We start from the raw sequence: 18,156 nt of genomic DNA on the forward strand, positions 1-18,156 counted from the left end.
TTGAACAGAGATCACACATCTTCTGATGCTTAGTTTCATTTGAGCTAGCCAGACAAAAGATACCCAACTGCTCAGAGTAGAACACTTCACTGAGATATATGCACACTACCCTAGGTTCAAGCAACTAAGCACAAAAGCAAGAATTAAATTGGTAGTTGGCTGAGGGCTATAGGAATTCACAGGTGGAAGGGAAATTGTTATGGACCACTTTTAACTGGGCTAGGTTTGAGTTACAAAAATGAAAGCGGGATATTTTCAAAGGTTTAAATGGCTTTCCTTGGGAGTTAGGCACCAAAAATGACTTTGAAAATCTACCCCCAAAGACTCATTTACCATCTGCAGTAGCAACCAAATCTTCCATTTTAAAAAGTGACAGGTATATCTTAAGAGCACAGAGCCAAAGACACCAGCTGGGAAAGAACACCAGTGTTCACATGAATTCAGAAACATGAGCTAGAAATCGAAACCAGTCAAGTAAGTTCCATTCAGTAGTCGGATCCATTCGAGACTGTGGGGCTCAGCAATAATTCCAGCTCTTAGCAAACAATTATTTGCATGCAGACATGAACCTGTTCACCTTTTCTCTTAATTATCCCACTCTGATTTTAGGCTTCCCGAGGTGATATCATAAAGGGCACTTGCAGAGCAAAATGGTTTTGGAACAGTGGCAAACTCTCCCTATGGCTGATGCATATCTAGTGTTCATGCCTGATAAACACCACATGCAAAGTCAGTGGTACTCAACAGTGACAGTGATTGTCCCACAGCCAGCATAATTTGCCTTTGCCACACCAGATCAGACCAGTGGTCCATCAAAATCTGGTATCCTGCCTTTAATAGCCTACATATGAGGTTCCAGAGGCTGGGATAACATACCTCTCCCTCATTTCCCTAAAGCATATGGTTAATCCTTCAGTGCTGTATACAGGACTCCAAAAGAGGCAATTAGTTCTAGACCTGTATTTGTAACAATTAAATTAACCTTTTGAAGCACGAAATTTCCAGATCCACAACTGAACAAACTCACGTTGGTTTACAACTAACTATGGTATCAGTAAAAGAATCTCCTTGTTAAAAGGAATACTCAAGGATTTTTTGCACCCAAACAATCTCATACAGCAACTCTAGAAGACCATCCACATGCACACAGAGTATAAACTATAAACACTGTTTGGGTCCACAACAATCTAAATACCACCGAGGACCACTGTGACACTGATAGACAGGTCAAATTTTATGTGACCCATAACAACTTATCAAGAGATACTGAAATGTAATCAAGATAATCTATTTGTATGTGAGTTTCAAAAAAATGTCCTAGACCAGCAATCATTAAACATGTATTTGTAGTAATAGAAATCAAGAGCAGATGCTAAGTGTATTTGTCTGTGTTTACTTGTATCTTGTAACAAGTTTAACAATGTGATCTAATTAGCGGGTAGATGCTAAAATCCTGTTCCTGTCTTATAATGCATCACTTATGCTTATTGTCTCAAAAATCAAAGATGTAAGATACTACAGGAACTAATAATATTTACTGTCTTCATCTTAATTTCTATGCTACGGTGAACTGCCTTGATAATTTGAATGGCTAACTGACTTATGTAAATGGATGAAGCTAGTTTACCTGTGTATGCATAGGAAATAGAAGATTAGCGTCAAAACAACAATATACACTGCCTATTCTTTATCCGGGAAAGGTCCTGATGTGACAAGTACAGTCAAGAGGCTTATCAGCTTGCAACAAGACTATAAAGAAAAAGCCCTGGGCCTGATCCTGCCATCTCAGGTCTGCTTAAACTTTGACAGGGTATAAAGCACAAGACTGAGATCTCCAGGGTTACTCTGGATTTAACCTGGAATTCTCATGGAAGAGGAGAACAAACTGGATTGCTTATTGGACTATAACCTTTTAAATTGATTCGAGAAAGTTTGTTTACAAATCAGCAGCCTCATCAGCTCTGCTATGAAACTAATAAAGACTTTTCATATATATGTATGTATATTGATCCCTTGACCAATGTAACACTCTTCTTTTTTCTTTTTATTATTAAACCTTTAGTCACTAAAGGATTGGCATCTGCATAATTATTGGGGAAGATCTGAGACTCACATTAACCTGAGGATAAGTGTCCGGTCCTTTGGGACTGGTGGACCTAAAGTGGGGAATCCGGCTTTCAGCAACCACTCACTATATTTGACTTGGTCCCCATTTAGACAGCCAAGAGCTGGAATGCTTAAAGGGAACTATTTGACTTTTGATAACCACTGTGGTATTACAGAAGCTATTCTGTTACTGATTTCGTGAACCTATTATCCCCTTTGGGGATTGCCTGCCCTATTACTTACGCAGGGCAAACTGCAAGGATTCTCAGGGTGGCCCATTCAGGCATCCAGTCACAACCACACAAACTTTTAATAGTTTTTAATTATCCCTAAGAACGCATTCTTAGGCTTAATTGTGTAGTGTCCTTTCAAAGTATTAGACTAACTTCCAGAAATGTTTTTTTTCCTGTAGCTGCTCTTGGTCAAGGTAAAGCAGACCCAAATCCTGACTTGCCCTCATTCTGAAGAACAATTAAAGTGCAACAAATGCCAACAGAATAGCTGAACTGTGGCTCCGACTGTGTTCCTCGGGCACCTAAAATTCCTGTTGATTTCAATGGGAGTTTTAGGTGTACAAAGAATGCAAGATCAGGCCCCACATTTATTTAATCAATTCAATTCCTCAACTTCCAGTTCTGAACATGAAAGATGAAAAGTAATTTTAGAGGTACTAAAACATTAGTGGAATTCCAAAAATCAAATTACACAAAAGAACATCAGTCAACACTTACCTGCTACCCCACCTCACTGCATCACAGACATAGAAAGGAGACACCACCACTCGTCAGAGAATTAGCATTACTTTAAATCCAAACCTGAGTTTACAGGTCTATGATCACACAAAAGGGCCCCACTAACTACGGTTTGTCCTCATACAACACTGAACAAAAATTACGGAAGCATTTTCATTCATATCTATACAAATGGTTCTTGTGTGTCTGCGCACTGAGCAACCTGCTAGGATTATCCTAACAAAGCAACAGAAGACTCCAAGTTTTATGGCAATGATACCCATCTTTCTTTAAAGCCCCATAGCAATGGATTGGCAGTTGGACAATCTAGCTGGCATGGATCCACTCCACTTCAGCAGAGGAGAGAAGCCCGGACTGCTAGGCTACAGATAAGATGGCTGTTTTAGACAGCTGCCTTAGGGATGTGTGAAGTGGCATAGGGAGTGATCTTTCAAGCTGTCTTGAGCTTTGGCTACAGCCATCAGAGCAAGTTTGCAATTATGGGACAGGATGGATTCAAGGTCAACCATCTCATCCCCATTGAGCCTCTTTCCTGCTTCAAATCCACCCTGCCCCACAAACAGGTTGGAAGCACTTACAAAATATGTTCTGAATTACTCTTAGAATTGCTTTAACAGCATATTCCTAAAATCAAATTTAGCTACTTAGGATTTACAGTGCTACAGTATAGAATGCAGAAAATTCAGCCCCTAATAAAAATCTATATGCCTGGGGTTATAAAATGCATGAAAAATCAGTTGCATGCCATAATACACCAATACAAATGCAATTTTCTTTTTCCTGATCCACTGATTGCATCTCTTGTTAAAGTCACATAGCTAGTCAATTTCTCATCAGAAACCACAGATTGACATTCAGTTTCCTTGGTGATAAAATATGCCTCACCCTCTTCACAAAAGAGAAAATGAGAAACTAAACAAGTGATATCACTGGGCCCCAATACTACTGATACAACTTCCTGCCCCCGCAATTCTTGAATGGATGGCTGCTGCTCACAGGATTCTCTAAATAAGTCTAATGACCCGTCACAGTGCAGTATTTAAGTACCACTTTGCCAGCCATGTTATTGTACACCATAATACAGAAGCTGCTTTGCACTCAAAGTGAATTCATACATTCTGACATAGCTGCCTACCCTATGGATTTTGGCTACAGATATAGATTTTGGAACATTTTCCTGACTGACAAGTCACTAGCTTTTACATTATTTCTTTGAAACTGGATGTAATGATTACAGCATCCATTATATTACAATGAAATTTCTTTAAGATTAAAGATCTTTACAGCTGCATTTGTAAATCTGATAACAAAATACCATTACTCCAATGTCTGTGATTTTACAGCATATTAGATATTAACCCAGATAATAAAAGTGGCTACCATGTCCAACAGTAATAGTGGAACAATTTAAATTAAGGTAATTTAAATTATTAAATCACTGGATTTTTTAAATAAAGAATCATTGATGGAAGTCATACTGAGGCTTTGTAAAACTAATATGATCTATGCTACTGCAATTTTAGATTAAACTAAACTAAGATTATAAATGCTTTTAAAAAATGCTATTACTGGTAGGATTTCTTATTTGACTTTTACAAAACTGTTATAGGCAAAAAAGCAAAATATTTTAAGCGAAAGCCCTGATTCTGCAAAACATTTAAACAGATGTGTAACTCTACCTATATGAAGAGTCCAAAGAATTTCAATGACACTACTAAGGTGCTTAAAGTTAGGCATGTGCAAAATTAAGCAAAGTACAAAACAGCCACTGTAGAAATTTAAAATTGTAAAATGGGAAGAAGTTAAAGAACTTACAACATGTAAATAAAATTCCTAATTTAAAAATAATTCTTATTCACCTCAAGTAAAAAGTCAAATTTTGACTCTATTCAGTCTCTGCATTCTAAATAAAAAAGGCAGTCTGGGGGAGGGATAGCTCAGTGATTTGAGCTTTAGCCTGCTAAACCTAGGGTTACAAGTTCAATCCTTGAGAGGGCCATTTAGGGATTGGGGCAAAAAAATCAGTCTGGGGATTGGTCCTGCTTTAAGCAAGGGGATGACTTCCTGAGGTCTCTTCTAACTCCAAAAGTCTATGATTAGTTTTCAACATGAATTAACTATGTCAACTAAACTATAAATATTCCTTTCTAAATTCACTATTTCCTCCTTTTTATCCCTCATCCTTAAGCATATATGAGACAGGGAATAGGATCGGAACTGATTTGACTTTTACTCTGCACATTGCCCTTGTTTGCTTTAAAAATATTTAATCTTAAAAAAAGTCATTGTCATGCTCTCATACAATCTTTTTGTTATAACCAGCGCATGGTGTGACCTTTAAGCAGATTAATGTAACGAAACTGAAAAGGGCTGCCTCAGAGGTATAATCATAGCGGAAATCCTTTGTTCCTCTACTGTATTATGCAGACACATCAGGATTCCATGGGGTGTTAGTGAAGTGAGTTGGCCATTTTTCCAAGGCATCTTACAAGCAATTCTTATCTGACAAAATACAACATTTCAATGATTCTGCTCCTTCCCTGCCCACCACATGCATTTTGAAACCAAAAGAAACCCATCAAGTTTAATTCATATTGCATTATTCACTGAGAACAGTTGATCTCCTCTTAAGTCTTAACTGCATAATAATAGTTCAAGTATCACATTTTATATAAAGAATTACTGGAAACCCAGAGGCTACCTCATGGTAAAGGTGACTGTATGCAATTTTTATTGCAAATGGTACAAAAACCAGCCTGCTTTTGTGAATGTTCATGTATTGTTTCTTTATAGCTGCAACTCTAAGTGCTTTATTTTTTTCACAATTGATACTGTTAGATAGCCATTCCTTCATCAAAACACTACCACCAACTATCCACCTTTGTGAAATGAGCTACACTGGGAAATTAATATTCTGAATGCTGGTCACTAATATGAAATTTGACATACATCTATTAAAATATAAATGTTCACTAATTTCCTTGACCAGAGAAAAGGAAGCACCTTGCTGTTTTTGTATTGTTTTCTGTTGTTTTTAAAACACAAGGTAAAAGAAGGAAAAAACAGAGCACAGTTTACTGTATCTGATGTATGATCCAGCACCATTAATGAATAATCCATACCGCTTCTGCAACCAGATTGATAAGCAGCTCACCAGTCCTACTGCTCCCAGAGGACAGTTTCTCAGTTGCCATTTCAAATGGGACACGCCAGCCTATTATGTCCAACTTTCACTACCACCTATTGTACTAAATACAGCTCTTATTTATTAACACCAGAGAGCTGAAAAAGGAAACGGATGCAAATGAATCATACCGAAGCAATAACCTGACCCCCCCAATCTCAGACAAAGCTTTGTGCCTGTACCACTTTGCATACTTAAGTCTCAATAGTCAGCAATATCCAAGCCTTACTAGAGTGCATGCCTACAAAATTGTTTTGTCAACCACCTGGATGATTTCTGTCATTAAATTAAAGGTGTAAATTATAGCTTTTCCTTCTTACTGCTGACAAATCCTTATCCTCTGCACCCCCACACGCGACACACACACACTCCCTTGGTCTTTTGAACTTTCATACCTTTCCAACTCCTCAGTGCCTTCTAAGAAATCACACCCTGTTCACCAGCAAACTGTCACAAAGACTACACCCAGGACCCATCCTTCACGAGAAGCCCTGGGTTTAGGTACTGTAATTACTACTTCTGCAGCCTCTTAACCATTTGTCTGGGATATGGTAAGGGAATCAGATTTGCTCCATGTCCTATCACATTCAGCACTGAATATTTTTATCACCACAGTGGAGTACACTAAGGAATACTATAAGGTCTTCATTTATTTTAATTGCAGGAATAAATCCAAGTCAGTTTACAAAGGGGTTTGATGATGTTAACCTAAAATTATTCAACAGTATATTTCAAATGAAAATAAACCCTTCTCACATAAGAATGACTGTCCGTAATCAGACCGACATGCCCTCAAGAACTGGTATTCTCACATGGTTTGAGCCCCACTCCTGTCACTTTTCATATAAAAAGCAAATATGTAAATTTTAAAAAGATACTATAGAGAAACCCTGTCATATTTGCTTCTTTCTACCTCCAGCCCCATTTCGCTGTAATAAGTTAAAACTAATGGATGATAAGTAAAATATATATGTATATAAAAAGCTTTGAAGTATTACTACTCACCATCCCCATAGCAAAAATAGAATATTTTCTAAACCCTGTACATGATTTAACCTTCTTATGGGTAGCGATCCTTGTTCACAGAAAGGCAAAAGGAATGAAATTATGTCCTACTGAGATATAAGTTTATGGACTAAGTGGAAAGAACAGCTCATTTCAACAAATGTAAAATAATTTTAGAAACACGTTAAGTTTCAAAATCCCTTAGAATAACAAAGATCCTGGGGAAAAATATTTAGAGTGGACTCTGTCCATTCAAGCAGATAATCAGAATGAATAATTTACAGGCACGCTTTCATCTTCACTACTGCTGAGAAGAGTTGCATTCTAAGGAGCGCAGGGAGATGCCGACACATCTGCTAACCAAGTGGAATAATCAGTAGGAGTCCAAGCCACAACAGTCCAGTAACCTGTCTTGCTGAGGGGACAAAGCTGACAGGAGACAACAGGAAAAAGGCAGAGCACTACTTGCCCTACATGAGGCCAGTATTTCATGCCTTTGTCATAGTGTGCTTTTTGCCTCTGGAAAAAAGCAAGGCATCATACCGGACTTTCACCACAAACCACCAGGGGCTGCTTCCTGAGTGCCTCCTCTCACAGCAAAGCCATGGTGCCAATTTCCACTGACTTGTTATACTCATGTACAGGTTTTCCCACCAGAAACTATGCAATCTTACAATGCTGAGAGCTGTGAAAAGCAGAGGAAGGAACAATTTTACAACAGCATCAATTCATCCAGTCTGAACCATTCATTGTAAATATACTACATGCTAATTTCTACTAATAAGGCAAACATGTATGCCAAAGAATCCCCTGGTAGTTCAAGCAATTTCCTTTGCATAACATTTAGGATTGGGAGTCAATTACATATCATTTGTCTGCTTTTACTGGCTTATGTCCTGTATGTGAAAATGTGGTTTGAGAATGGTCAAACATGGCTACTACTCAGAAGTTGCTTGGATAAGAGGAAGGTATATAAATAGCGTTACTTTGATAAAGGGGAAGTCCACAAAGAAAGCTATTAAGAACATGCAGGGAACTGATGCAAGTCTAAAGGAAACTATAGGAACAAAAAGTAATGAGACACAGGAAGAAATGGGATCTTTGAACAAGTTTATTTAAACTACGTATATGTGAGCAACTCTTCTGGAAGAGTGTGTCCAGGCCACCTGGTGTAATTCATGCAGAATTCAGGATACAGAAATGCATAATACTGGTACTCTGCTGCAAAAGGCATGGGTGTTCAAGCACAGAATGACCTCGCCTCTTCCATCCTCATTGCCTCCATTCAAAATAAGCAGAATGCAATATTCAATACAGGTAGAATCAAGGAATTATAAAGACATCAGCAAGGATGGGAGAATATTGTGGCAATAACTTAAAATTTACAGGAAGTTGTATCAATTTTCCCCAGAGGTATGTGGTAGTGGTAAGGGGAGGTTTGTTTTTACACATTTTTGCAATATATTATTCTGGTCACCCACATCCCTGCTTTGTTACTTAAAATCAAATTGTCATAGTGTTTATAGCTTTAAAATGGAAATGCAGATTTACACACGCAAAAGTCAGCTGAGCACAAAGCCAGTTAGCATCATTATACACTTGAGTAAGGTAGCAGAGTAGAAAATCTTTGACCTGGGCTCTGCCCATCACTCCTCAGATCTCAGGCTTTTCCCCACCACCATTTTTTAACTTTTTTTAAACTAGTAAGATTACAAGTCGTTTAAATTCTTTAAGCGCCATTTAGAAGTTAACATTGTTTGTCCATGTCTGAATTGTGCAAACAGTTTATATTAGATTTTTTTTAACTTGTTATTTGTGCTTAGCCTACGCAAATCTCTGAAACTTTTCATTCATTCCCCCTATTATTTACTGGGAGTGTTTTGGAGGTTCATAGAACATTAGGGTTGGAAGGGACCTCAGAAAGTCATCTAGTCAAACCCCTGCTCAAAGCAGGACCAATCCCCAGACAGATTTTTGCCCCAGATCCCTAAATGGCCCCCCTCAAGGACCGAACTCACAACCCTGGGTTTGCAGGCCAATGCTCAAACCACTGAGCTATCCCTCCCAAAGCACTTATCACACCATACAATCCTTTGCCAAATGATATATATAGCAGCCTGTAGCAGTTTAAGAAAGAGTCTGCTAATACTTCACTGCACTTATAACAGAGCAGGAGAAATTTGGAAGTTAAGAGGAAAATTTCCTAGGCTCTAAGGAAGCAAACAGACTCAATCTTCTCCTAGCTCAAGTGATATGACAAAGCCTTGACCAGTAAACTAGCACTCCATATTAAGTCAAATCAAAGCTAATTAGATGTGTCCACGCAGAGGTCTGCACCAGTTTAACTAAATAAATTAGAAAAATGGTTTTGATTAAACCAGTACAATCTGCATTTAGACAAGGCCTTCAGTAGACTGTTCATCCTGGACAACGGTTTGAATAATAGTGAAAAGGAAAGTATGTGCAATTCTGGCAAGTGTAGCATCTCTCATATATAGGCACTGTCAGAAAACCAACATCAAACAGCCACTACTGGAAGAAGTTGGTCACAGACTACTGTTACTCTGGCTCTTAAAAATCCAGGGTGGTTGCAGTACCATCCATGATAGTAACTGGAAAGGTGTTCTGGATATATTGTGCATGTAAACCACAGTCCATCCCCCTGGTCCAGCAATAGCATCTATGGGCAGGCTGTGTAGAGCTCTTGTAACCAGAGTATAGGCAGATAATAATGCTTTTGAAGGGTGTATGTGCATCCTCCCTTCCCCCGGTCCCACTGTCCAGTTCCCTTCGTTTAGCCCTCTGACCTCACTTCTGTTCCTGTTATATTTTTAGTTGTCCCCCGAAATTACTTGGAAACCTGGACGTGTGGATCCTCCCCCTAGGCTGGGGAGAGGTTCTTTAGCAGTGGGTGGGCTTCCACCTGCTCACTTCCTGGATCCCAATGGGATGTGCATCCCTTTGAAGAGCTTTTTTGCCCAGCTCCAGAATTTAACCTAACATTTTCAATGTTTGTTAAAATACCTGACCTCTAGCCAAACATGTCAGACTGACATATTAGATCCGGCATTCTCAGACTGAGGGCCATGAGGTTATTACATGGGGGAGTCACAAACTGTCAGCCTCCACCCCAGACCCCGCTTTGCATCCAGCATTTATAATGATGTTACATATATTTTTTTTAAAATGTTTTTAATTTATAAGGGGGCAGGGGTCACACTCAGAGGCTTGCTGTTTGACAGGGGTCACCAGTACAAAAGTTTGAGAACCACTGTACTAGATAATGTTAGTAATTAAGTCAGCGCTTAACCTCGAGCACTGCTATGGCAGGAGGGCATAAGGGAAGAGGATAAGAGAACAGAGAGAGATATCTGATCTTAAATCTCCTGTCACTACTAAAAACATACTCCAAAAGCTGCATTTCCTTGACTGTCACCTGCCTTCCTTCCCTGTTGTCTCAGCAGCTCCTAATCCAGCTGGCCAAAGAAGCAGCAGACATGTATATGAATGCTGGTTCATGCAGTAACTCCCCAGCCTGTTTCTCTCCTCCTGTAGTACTCAGCTCAGCCACAAAAGCACATGAAGTCCATGAGACCACGCACGCCCACCTCCACATCTCAAGCAGCAAATTGGTGAGAGGGAAGTCAACAGAAGCATGGAAGCAAAATAATGAATAGCAAGTGAGAGCAACAAGGAGGGGAGGAGAAGATAAAGGAAAAGGAATATATAGAAAAGGGAGAGAGAACTGAGCAAAAGAATGGTCATATGGTGACAACCATGCTGATACTTGGGCAGAGGGGAATATATTCCCACCAATCCACCACAAGGACTACCTTAACAACAACAAAGAGTGGAACCACTAACTTAAATGGTCACATGCAGGCATTTGTTGTTGCTATTATCTAACTCGAGATAGTTTTAGCAAAAGTGAGTTAAAATAGATGGCTAAGAAACATATTTTATGCCATACAAGATTAGGTTCAGTTTTATTTTTAAAAAACTCTCCAGCATGGTCCTGCCATGAGGGCAGGGGACTGGACTCGATGACCTCTCGAGATCCCTTCCAGTCCTAGAGTCTATGAATCTATGAATACCAGGATGTCACTTACCCCTTTTTATTGAAGGACTCTGACAAGCTCTTTAGAGGACATCACAGGAGACTAAAACACAAGTTAAAGCTCTCCCATATCATAACTAGAGGGACAATACAAATATTATACCATCTGACAATCTACTCTCATACCCACACACTGTTCCTTTTCTATTAGTGATTTAAATAAATATATACAATGTGCACAAAGACAGTACATCTAGATACTATGCTAAAAGTGTCAAGAGAAAAAAGTTACAGCTCCCAAAATTTAATTATCACATTAGAGCTAACTTCCCGTGACATCTTTTCCACACCCCTTACCTTGTTATTTTTTAAATCATATTTTAAACTGTTAAGGACAGGGCTGGCGCTTCCATTTAGGCGACCTAGGGCGCTAGGATTTGGGGGTGTGTGTGGCATTTTGCCACCCTAGGCAGCAATTCGGTGGCAGAGGGTCCTTCAGCGCTCCGGGTCTTTGGCAGCAATTTTGCAGCGGGTCCTTCACTCACTCCGGGACCCACCGCCAAAGTGCCCCAAAGACCAGGAGCGCGGAAGGACTCCCCCGCCGCAGAATTGCTGCCAACGACCAGGTGCACGGAAGGACCCCCACATAAGGCACCAAAAACCCTGGCGCCGCTCCTGATTAAGGAACAATAAAAACAAGGAAGTGAGAGTCTATGCTCTCATTCGGTATCACAACCAACGTGGAAAGTCATCTACCATTTGAAGAACAACATAATACCAAGACAGAATGGAGTGAGTTAAGGATGGAGTTTCAGCCTTTACTTGGAAAACCCTTGCTTGTCTCAGTTCATAATTTTTTTAAAAAAAGCAAAATTTGTCATAAATTTAAAAGCTGGTGAAAGATGCTGGATTAACAGCCATGCAAACTAAAGCCTTCTTTATGCACAGAAAAGGGACATAGTACAGCCAGCAGCAATGTAAGTTCTCTCACACTGTCTCATCAATATGCTTGAACTATGTCTCAAAAACTAGGTGACATTTCCTGACCAGAAATACAGGCCACTGAACAGCCATCAGATAGCTTGTATGGACATGGAATAGATGTGAGCCACTGATTAGAGACGGAAGGCAATAATATGTCATAGGTAACCCCACGAGCCAGCCAGTCCCCACACATTCCACTTACACTGGACTTCCACCAGTGTCAGGAAATCATCTTTAAAAACACAGATTAAAGGTAATGTGCATAGTCAGTGTGGACTAAGCAACACTGTTCCAAACTAGCATCAAATCAGTTTTCTAGATTAGAGAGAGTCTATAAAGTGTTTTCGACCATTTTTAAACAGTTTTGCACACTAGGAAAAAAAAATAGGACACAGAGTCGAAATTTCAATGTCTTTGTAAAATCATTTACAGAGTTTCCAGAATAATCCATATATTCCACCTGGTGGTTAGACTGTAGCCACCTTGCTGTGGCTATCCAGTCCCAGGGTCTGGCACTTTACAGAAAAAGTATGCTTGTTTTAACAAAATTAGTAGACCGGGTCAAATAAGTAGTCAGGTGCCAAGGTAAGTCTAAGAATTATACCTGTCCGGGCAGTGTTCCAAAGATACTTCCCTCTAATCAGGAGACTCCAAAGAGGTTTCTATCGGCTTTGATTATTCCTTTGAGAAGTGTAATAAAGACTTGTCCCCACTACACACTGTAGTAATGTTCTTCTTTTAAATATTATTCTCACCAATCAAAGAACAGGTACATTAACATCTTGGAAGTTTAGTTTAACTTGCAGGAATCAAATGACTAAAATTCCCCATCACTTACACTAAACCCGTAGTACACTAAACCCGTAACACAGCCATTTAGTGTACTACCTGGAAAAGACGAAGGAAATACAAGGAGCTAATGGGCAGGAATGTAGTGGACTGGTGGAGAGAGAAAAAATGAAAAAAATACATTTGACACTTATATTTTTCATTGTTGCCTTTTCCACAACAGGTGAATAAGTAAATTAGTACTGTGGAATGATAAAAGATACCTGGGAACTCTGATTATAGGAAAAACAGAAAATTCAAAGACCTTCTGCAAAGATTAACTGATTTTTATCTCATACTTAGTCTTCTAGAAAAGAAGAGAAGAGAAGAGAAGAGAAGAGAAGAGAAGAGAAGAGAAGAGAAGAGAAAAATTAATTTTAGCTGTGACTAAAGTTCCAGTATACTCTAGGAAATTGACCAACCAGTTGTTAGCAATGCCCCACCTTCTTTCAAGTGGTAATGGTAACAGTTTAACTGACAGCATAGATGGGATGGAAATGTTTTCTGTAATGGTGTCAAACATGACCAAGATTAACCAGATGACCATGTTAGCAGGTGTTTCCTGGTTTATATATACCTAAAAAGGTAAATAAAGTCACAAACTGTATTAAAATAGAGATTAACTATAGTGGCACTTCTATGTTAATGATACATTCTCACCTTCGATATTGCATTCAGTTTTAGTCACCTAACTGCAAAAAAAGGCAAAAATTTATGAGGAGGGTAACAAAAGTAGAGGCTGGAGTGAGCAATTTAAAGATGAGGATTATTCTGTAGTTCTCTTAGAAAGGAGATGAAAGATAAATGTAATGAGTTTTATCAAGAAAGTTAGTTTTATGGGTAAGCACTCGATTAAAAAAGCCTGCTCATATAATGTAACAAGTTTATAGCTGACAGAATTTTTTACATTACAGTATCAAGGGAACTTAATGCCAGTGAACAGATGCAAATGACTTTGTAAGAAAAATAATTCTACATTTATAAAAATAAGAATGGCATCCCAGTTGAACACAGGATAAATGTTAAGAGGTTCTCACTTATGCTTCATGGCATAAACTAACCAATAGTTAGGATAAGGAAATAATTATCCCAAAGTGCAACACTGCAGAAATTAGATGCATTATGGCTATTTTATACATTCCTGTCCAGCACTTCATATTAGCCACTTTTGAGGATCGGAATTGTCATACCAGAACAGAGTACTATTCTCAACTCATGAAGGAATCACTTCCACCACTGAATGACTGAGTGTCCATATACACAAAAAGAAAATAGGCTGAGGCTTGTAACAGTCTTGTTACAAGCCTCAGACTACAGAAATATTCTTTTACAGTTCCAATGATTTAATACAAAAGGCTTTAGAGATCTGGAAAAGCAGAATTTTCTGTAGCCAAGATCTTGCTTCCCCTTTGGTCTATTAAGCCTGTCAGTTTCAGCAGATAGGCAAGGGGAAGCTGTGTTTGGAACTCAGTATCCAGTAATGCAAGTATGATTCAGGGTCATGGCTTGCTTACCTTCTATAGAAGGGGCCTGGTCCTGAGCTGCATACAGCATCTCCTTGAAAGCCTGCAGCAAACAGAAAAAATTCAACCAGTCAGCACAAAAAGCTTAAGTCACTCTGATAAGCCTGTTTGAAAATGAGTAGCAATTAAAGTCTTTTTAATTCCTCAAGACTGATATATAAAACTATGGAATGTGAAGTCACTGCAATTATACTTATTCCTGACAACAAAGGAAACACACAAACTACTTGTTTACTGACAGTTTTGTCTAAAACCAGTTGCCTTGCTGTCTAAAAGACTACCCTGACAGTATGTGTAAATATGCTCTTTTGGAAAAATATTTCCTATTAGGTAGGATAGGATTTTCCTAGAGAGAAACCTGACAATACCAGAGCTTCGGTGTGACATAACTGGACTCTGTCATGTCAAAGGAAGAAAGAGCCTCAGGAACTGCTTATCAATCTTGTGAAGTACTGAAAAACATATACTTTTCTTTAAAAAGTGAAGACCACATGACAAAAGAAATCAGCACATTTCCCTTTTAGTCTTCTTTTGAAATACAGACTAAAAGAGGAAAACATTAATCCAGATAAGGCTCGTTAACCAGAAATCCAGAACCATGGCGTCTCACGCTCCAGAACTCAAGGGATCAAATAGCTCAGGAAATCCAGTACACTAGTTTTCTAGTACAGGAAGCAGTTTCACAAATCAAACTGGCAGAGGTAACACAGTTAAAGATATACTTTGGGCAATCCATTCAACTGCTACATGCACAACCTGGGTTCAAGAGTGGTATTCAATCATCCCAAAAAACTCATGTGTTCCAAGCCCACAGTCAGTGTGTCAGTTGCAATCCTTTTTATAAGACGATTTTCAGCTAGTTACTGAAACAATACCAACAATTCAAGAGTGGGTTGTATAATCTACACTCCTGGTTACTACACAAGTCCATATAAGAAAGTAAGAAACAGAATGAATTGTGGCCTGTTGCTGAAAGACATAATGGTGAAGCCTAGACTTCTCATGCTGAAGCCAGAAACAGCAAGGAAGAAACAGCCCCACTGCATATGTTAAGGCAAAGAATACCCACTATATAGAGTGCATGACGAATGTGTAAGTGGTAGAGATACAGTTGCTGTGCAAACCATAACTGAATGTTCAGATTTGTGAACATAACATCTAAACCATCACGTTTTAACGAGAGTTGCATTGTCTGGTTCCATTTTAGGATATACGAAGTGTCCAGCCTGTCCTTTTTGGCTGTTATCCTAATCCATCCTGAGAACATGTTCTACAAACCTATTTTCTGCAACCAACAAGATACTTGAGCCTCAATCCTTGAGCCCCACTCCAATTCTCCAAGATCAAGGCACTGCAGATAAGAGATAGTAAATAGTGCTCAAAGAAAAAAAGCAAACTGAGTAAATAGAAAGAAAATCAGAACTGTGGTAACATGGTGGTCATAATCTTGCAAAGTAAATACAAGGTCTAAAGGACATCTTTATTTCAGGATACCACAAATGGCAAGTTAAATAGACAGTTTTAGCCATCTCCCAGCGGTTTGATTCCTGAATCCACACAGAGGTCTTAGCATGGGTCACTTGCATAATTGTGTTTTCCTACTTAAGACATTGTTTACTCATCTTCTCCATGTCAGTCAACCTTCCCCCTCCACTGTTCTTTTTTTTTTAAAACATTCCCAGTCAATACGTGACATTTCAATCTGCTTCTCCACATGACTTGCTAGTTAGTTGCATATGACCTGGGTTCCACAGTCTATCAAGTGGCAAAAGTGTTTGTTTTTCCTCCTATTAATCTTTGCCTAGCTATAACTTTTTCCATGTACTAAACCATTCATACAGCCCATGAGAAATATAAAGTACAAGAAAAAAGGCTAGTTGAAATCTCCTTCTATAAGAAGGACGCTGCTTCCCAAATCTACTCAGAAGCATATAAACAGTCAAGGGAAAGGAAATTCTCCACCATTCTGAAACATGATACACTGGTATCAACATAATGGGGGCTGTGTAAGTATTTAAATAGATATTATTTTCAGAGGAGGGAGGTTTATTATCTAAAATATGAGGACCAGCTTTTAAGAAGATGCATGCCAAGTCATAATTTAAAACTTCTCATACTTCAGTCCAAAGCCAACTAATACCGAAAACTCATTAATTCACAATGAATGGGAGACTCAATGCAGATTATGAGTAATGAAACAAATATACACAAAATAAACCTTGCAACAGCAGTATTAAGTCTTCGCTGATAATCCAGGTTGGGGTGTAGGGGTGTCAGCATTACAGATTAACAAAAGGAGCCCCTACTGTATTTTTTCTCTTAGGCCTTGTCTACACAAGAGACTTGTAGCAATAAAATTCAAACAGTTTAGAAGTTCATGAAGTTAAACCAGTGCAAGCCTGTTTTGTGTACATTCAAATCTGAGTGCCTTATTACGATTTAGCTTGAGACAATTCCTTACCAATTTAAGCTCACGCAATAAGAGACACAAACCCTCTGAAATCTATTCGTCTCTACTTTTCTTCTTCTTAAGCATATCAAATTGAGGTCCCATGTTGGCCAGATCCACCAGGATAAGAATTTAAACTAAGTTGGATAGGAAAGGATGGTGACTACCAAAAACTACTAACCTCTAAAAGAGGACTTCTTATTACAGTCACTTTAAGGTGAAATCTTATTCACTTTATTCAGATGCAGTGCTACTCTGCATGGCTCTCTCTACAGCAGTGGTTCTCAAACTACTGTACTGGTGACCCCTTACACACAGTAAGCCTCTGAGTGCGACCCCCCCTCCCATTATAAATTAAAAATACTTGTTTATATATTTAACACCATTATAAATGCAGGAGGCAAAGCTGGGTTTGGAGTGGAGGCTGACTGCTCGCAACCCCCCATGTAATAACTGCGCGACCCCCTGAGGGATGCCGACCCCCAGTTTGGGAACCCCTGGTCTACAGGGTACTGTTTCACATAAATCAGTGGTTCTCAACCTATTTACCAGTATGGACCACATATGCAGCTCGGTGTGTTCTGTGAGCCACAGCTACACAACATATTTACTACCTGTATGGCCCTGAGGATGTCACATGGTCTGCCGCTGTGTGCTGACTGGGACACAAGTGGCCCGCAGGCTGAGAAACACTGATAGATCAAAAGTAACCCTGGAGGGGAAGAAACTCACGTCACTCAAACTTGTTGATTAAACCACAGTGTTGGACTTCAAGTGGATTTGTTAGAAATAGAATAAAGGGAGTCATGTATACAAATGCGAGGAGCCTGGGAAACAAGAAGGAAGAATTAGTAGTACTGGCACAGACAGGGAATTACGATGTTATTGGCATAACTGAGACATGGTGGGATAGCTCGCATACCTGGAGCACTGCCATGGATGGGTATAAGCTGTTCAGGAAGGATAGGCAGGGGCGAAGAGGGGGAGGAGTAGCGCTGTATGAAACGAGCTGTAGGAATGTCAGGCTCCACTACGAAACTGGAAATGAGCCAGTGAAAGTCTTTGGGTTAATTTAGAGGGGCATGTCACAAGGGGAGTTATGGTGGGTGTCTCTGCAAGACCACCAGACCAGAAGAAGAGGTGGATGAGCTTTACAGACAATAGCAGAAGTCTGTAGACAAGCCCGGTTCTCATGGGAGACTTCAATATCCCTGATATCTGCTGGGAGAGAAATACAGCAGTGCACAGGCAATCAGGAGTTTTGGAGA

At 39.3% G+C, this 18,156-nt stretch overlaps 1 protein-coding gene across 1 annotated transcript in view; it reads right to left on the reverse strand.

Moving 5' to 3' along the window:
* The window catches only part of XPR1 (xenotropic and polytropic retrovirus receptor 1), a 253,284-nt gene that overhangs the window by 225,618 nt on the left and 9,510 nt on the right, over window positions 1–18,156 (reverse strand). Inside the window, exon 2 of the mRNA XM_032796188.2 lies at window positions 14,431–14,482. Coding sequence (XP_032652079.1) covers window positions 14,431–14,482 — 52 coding nt within the window. The remainder of the gene's footprint in view (window positions 1–14,430; window positions 14,483–18,156) is intronic.

This window comes from Chelonoidis abingdonii, chromosome 7, assembly GCF_003597395.2.
Source record: "Chelonoidis abingdonii isolate Lonesome George chromosome 7, CheloAbing_2.0, whole genome shotgun sequence".
Lineage (NCBI taxonomy): Eukaryota > Metazoa > Chordata > Testudines > Testudinidae > Chelonoidis > Chelonoidis abingdonii.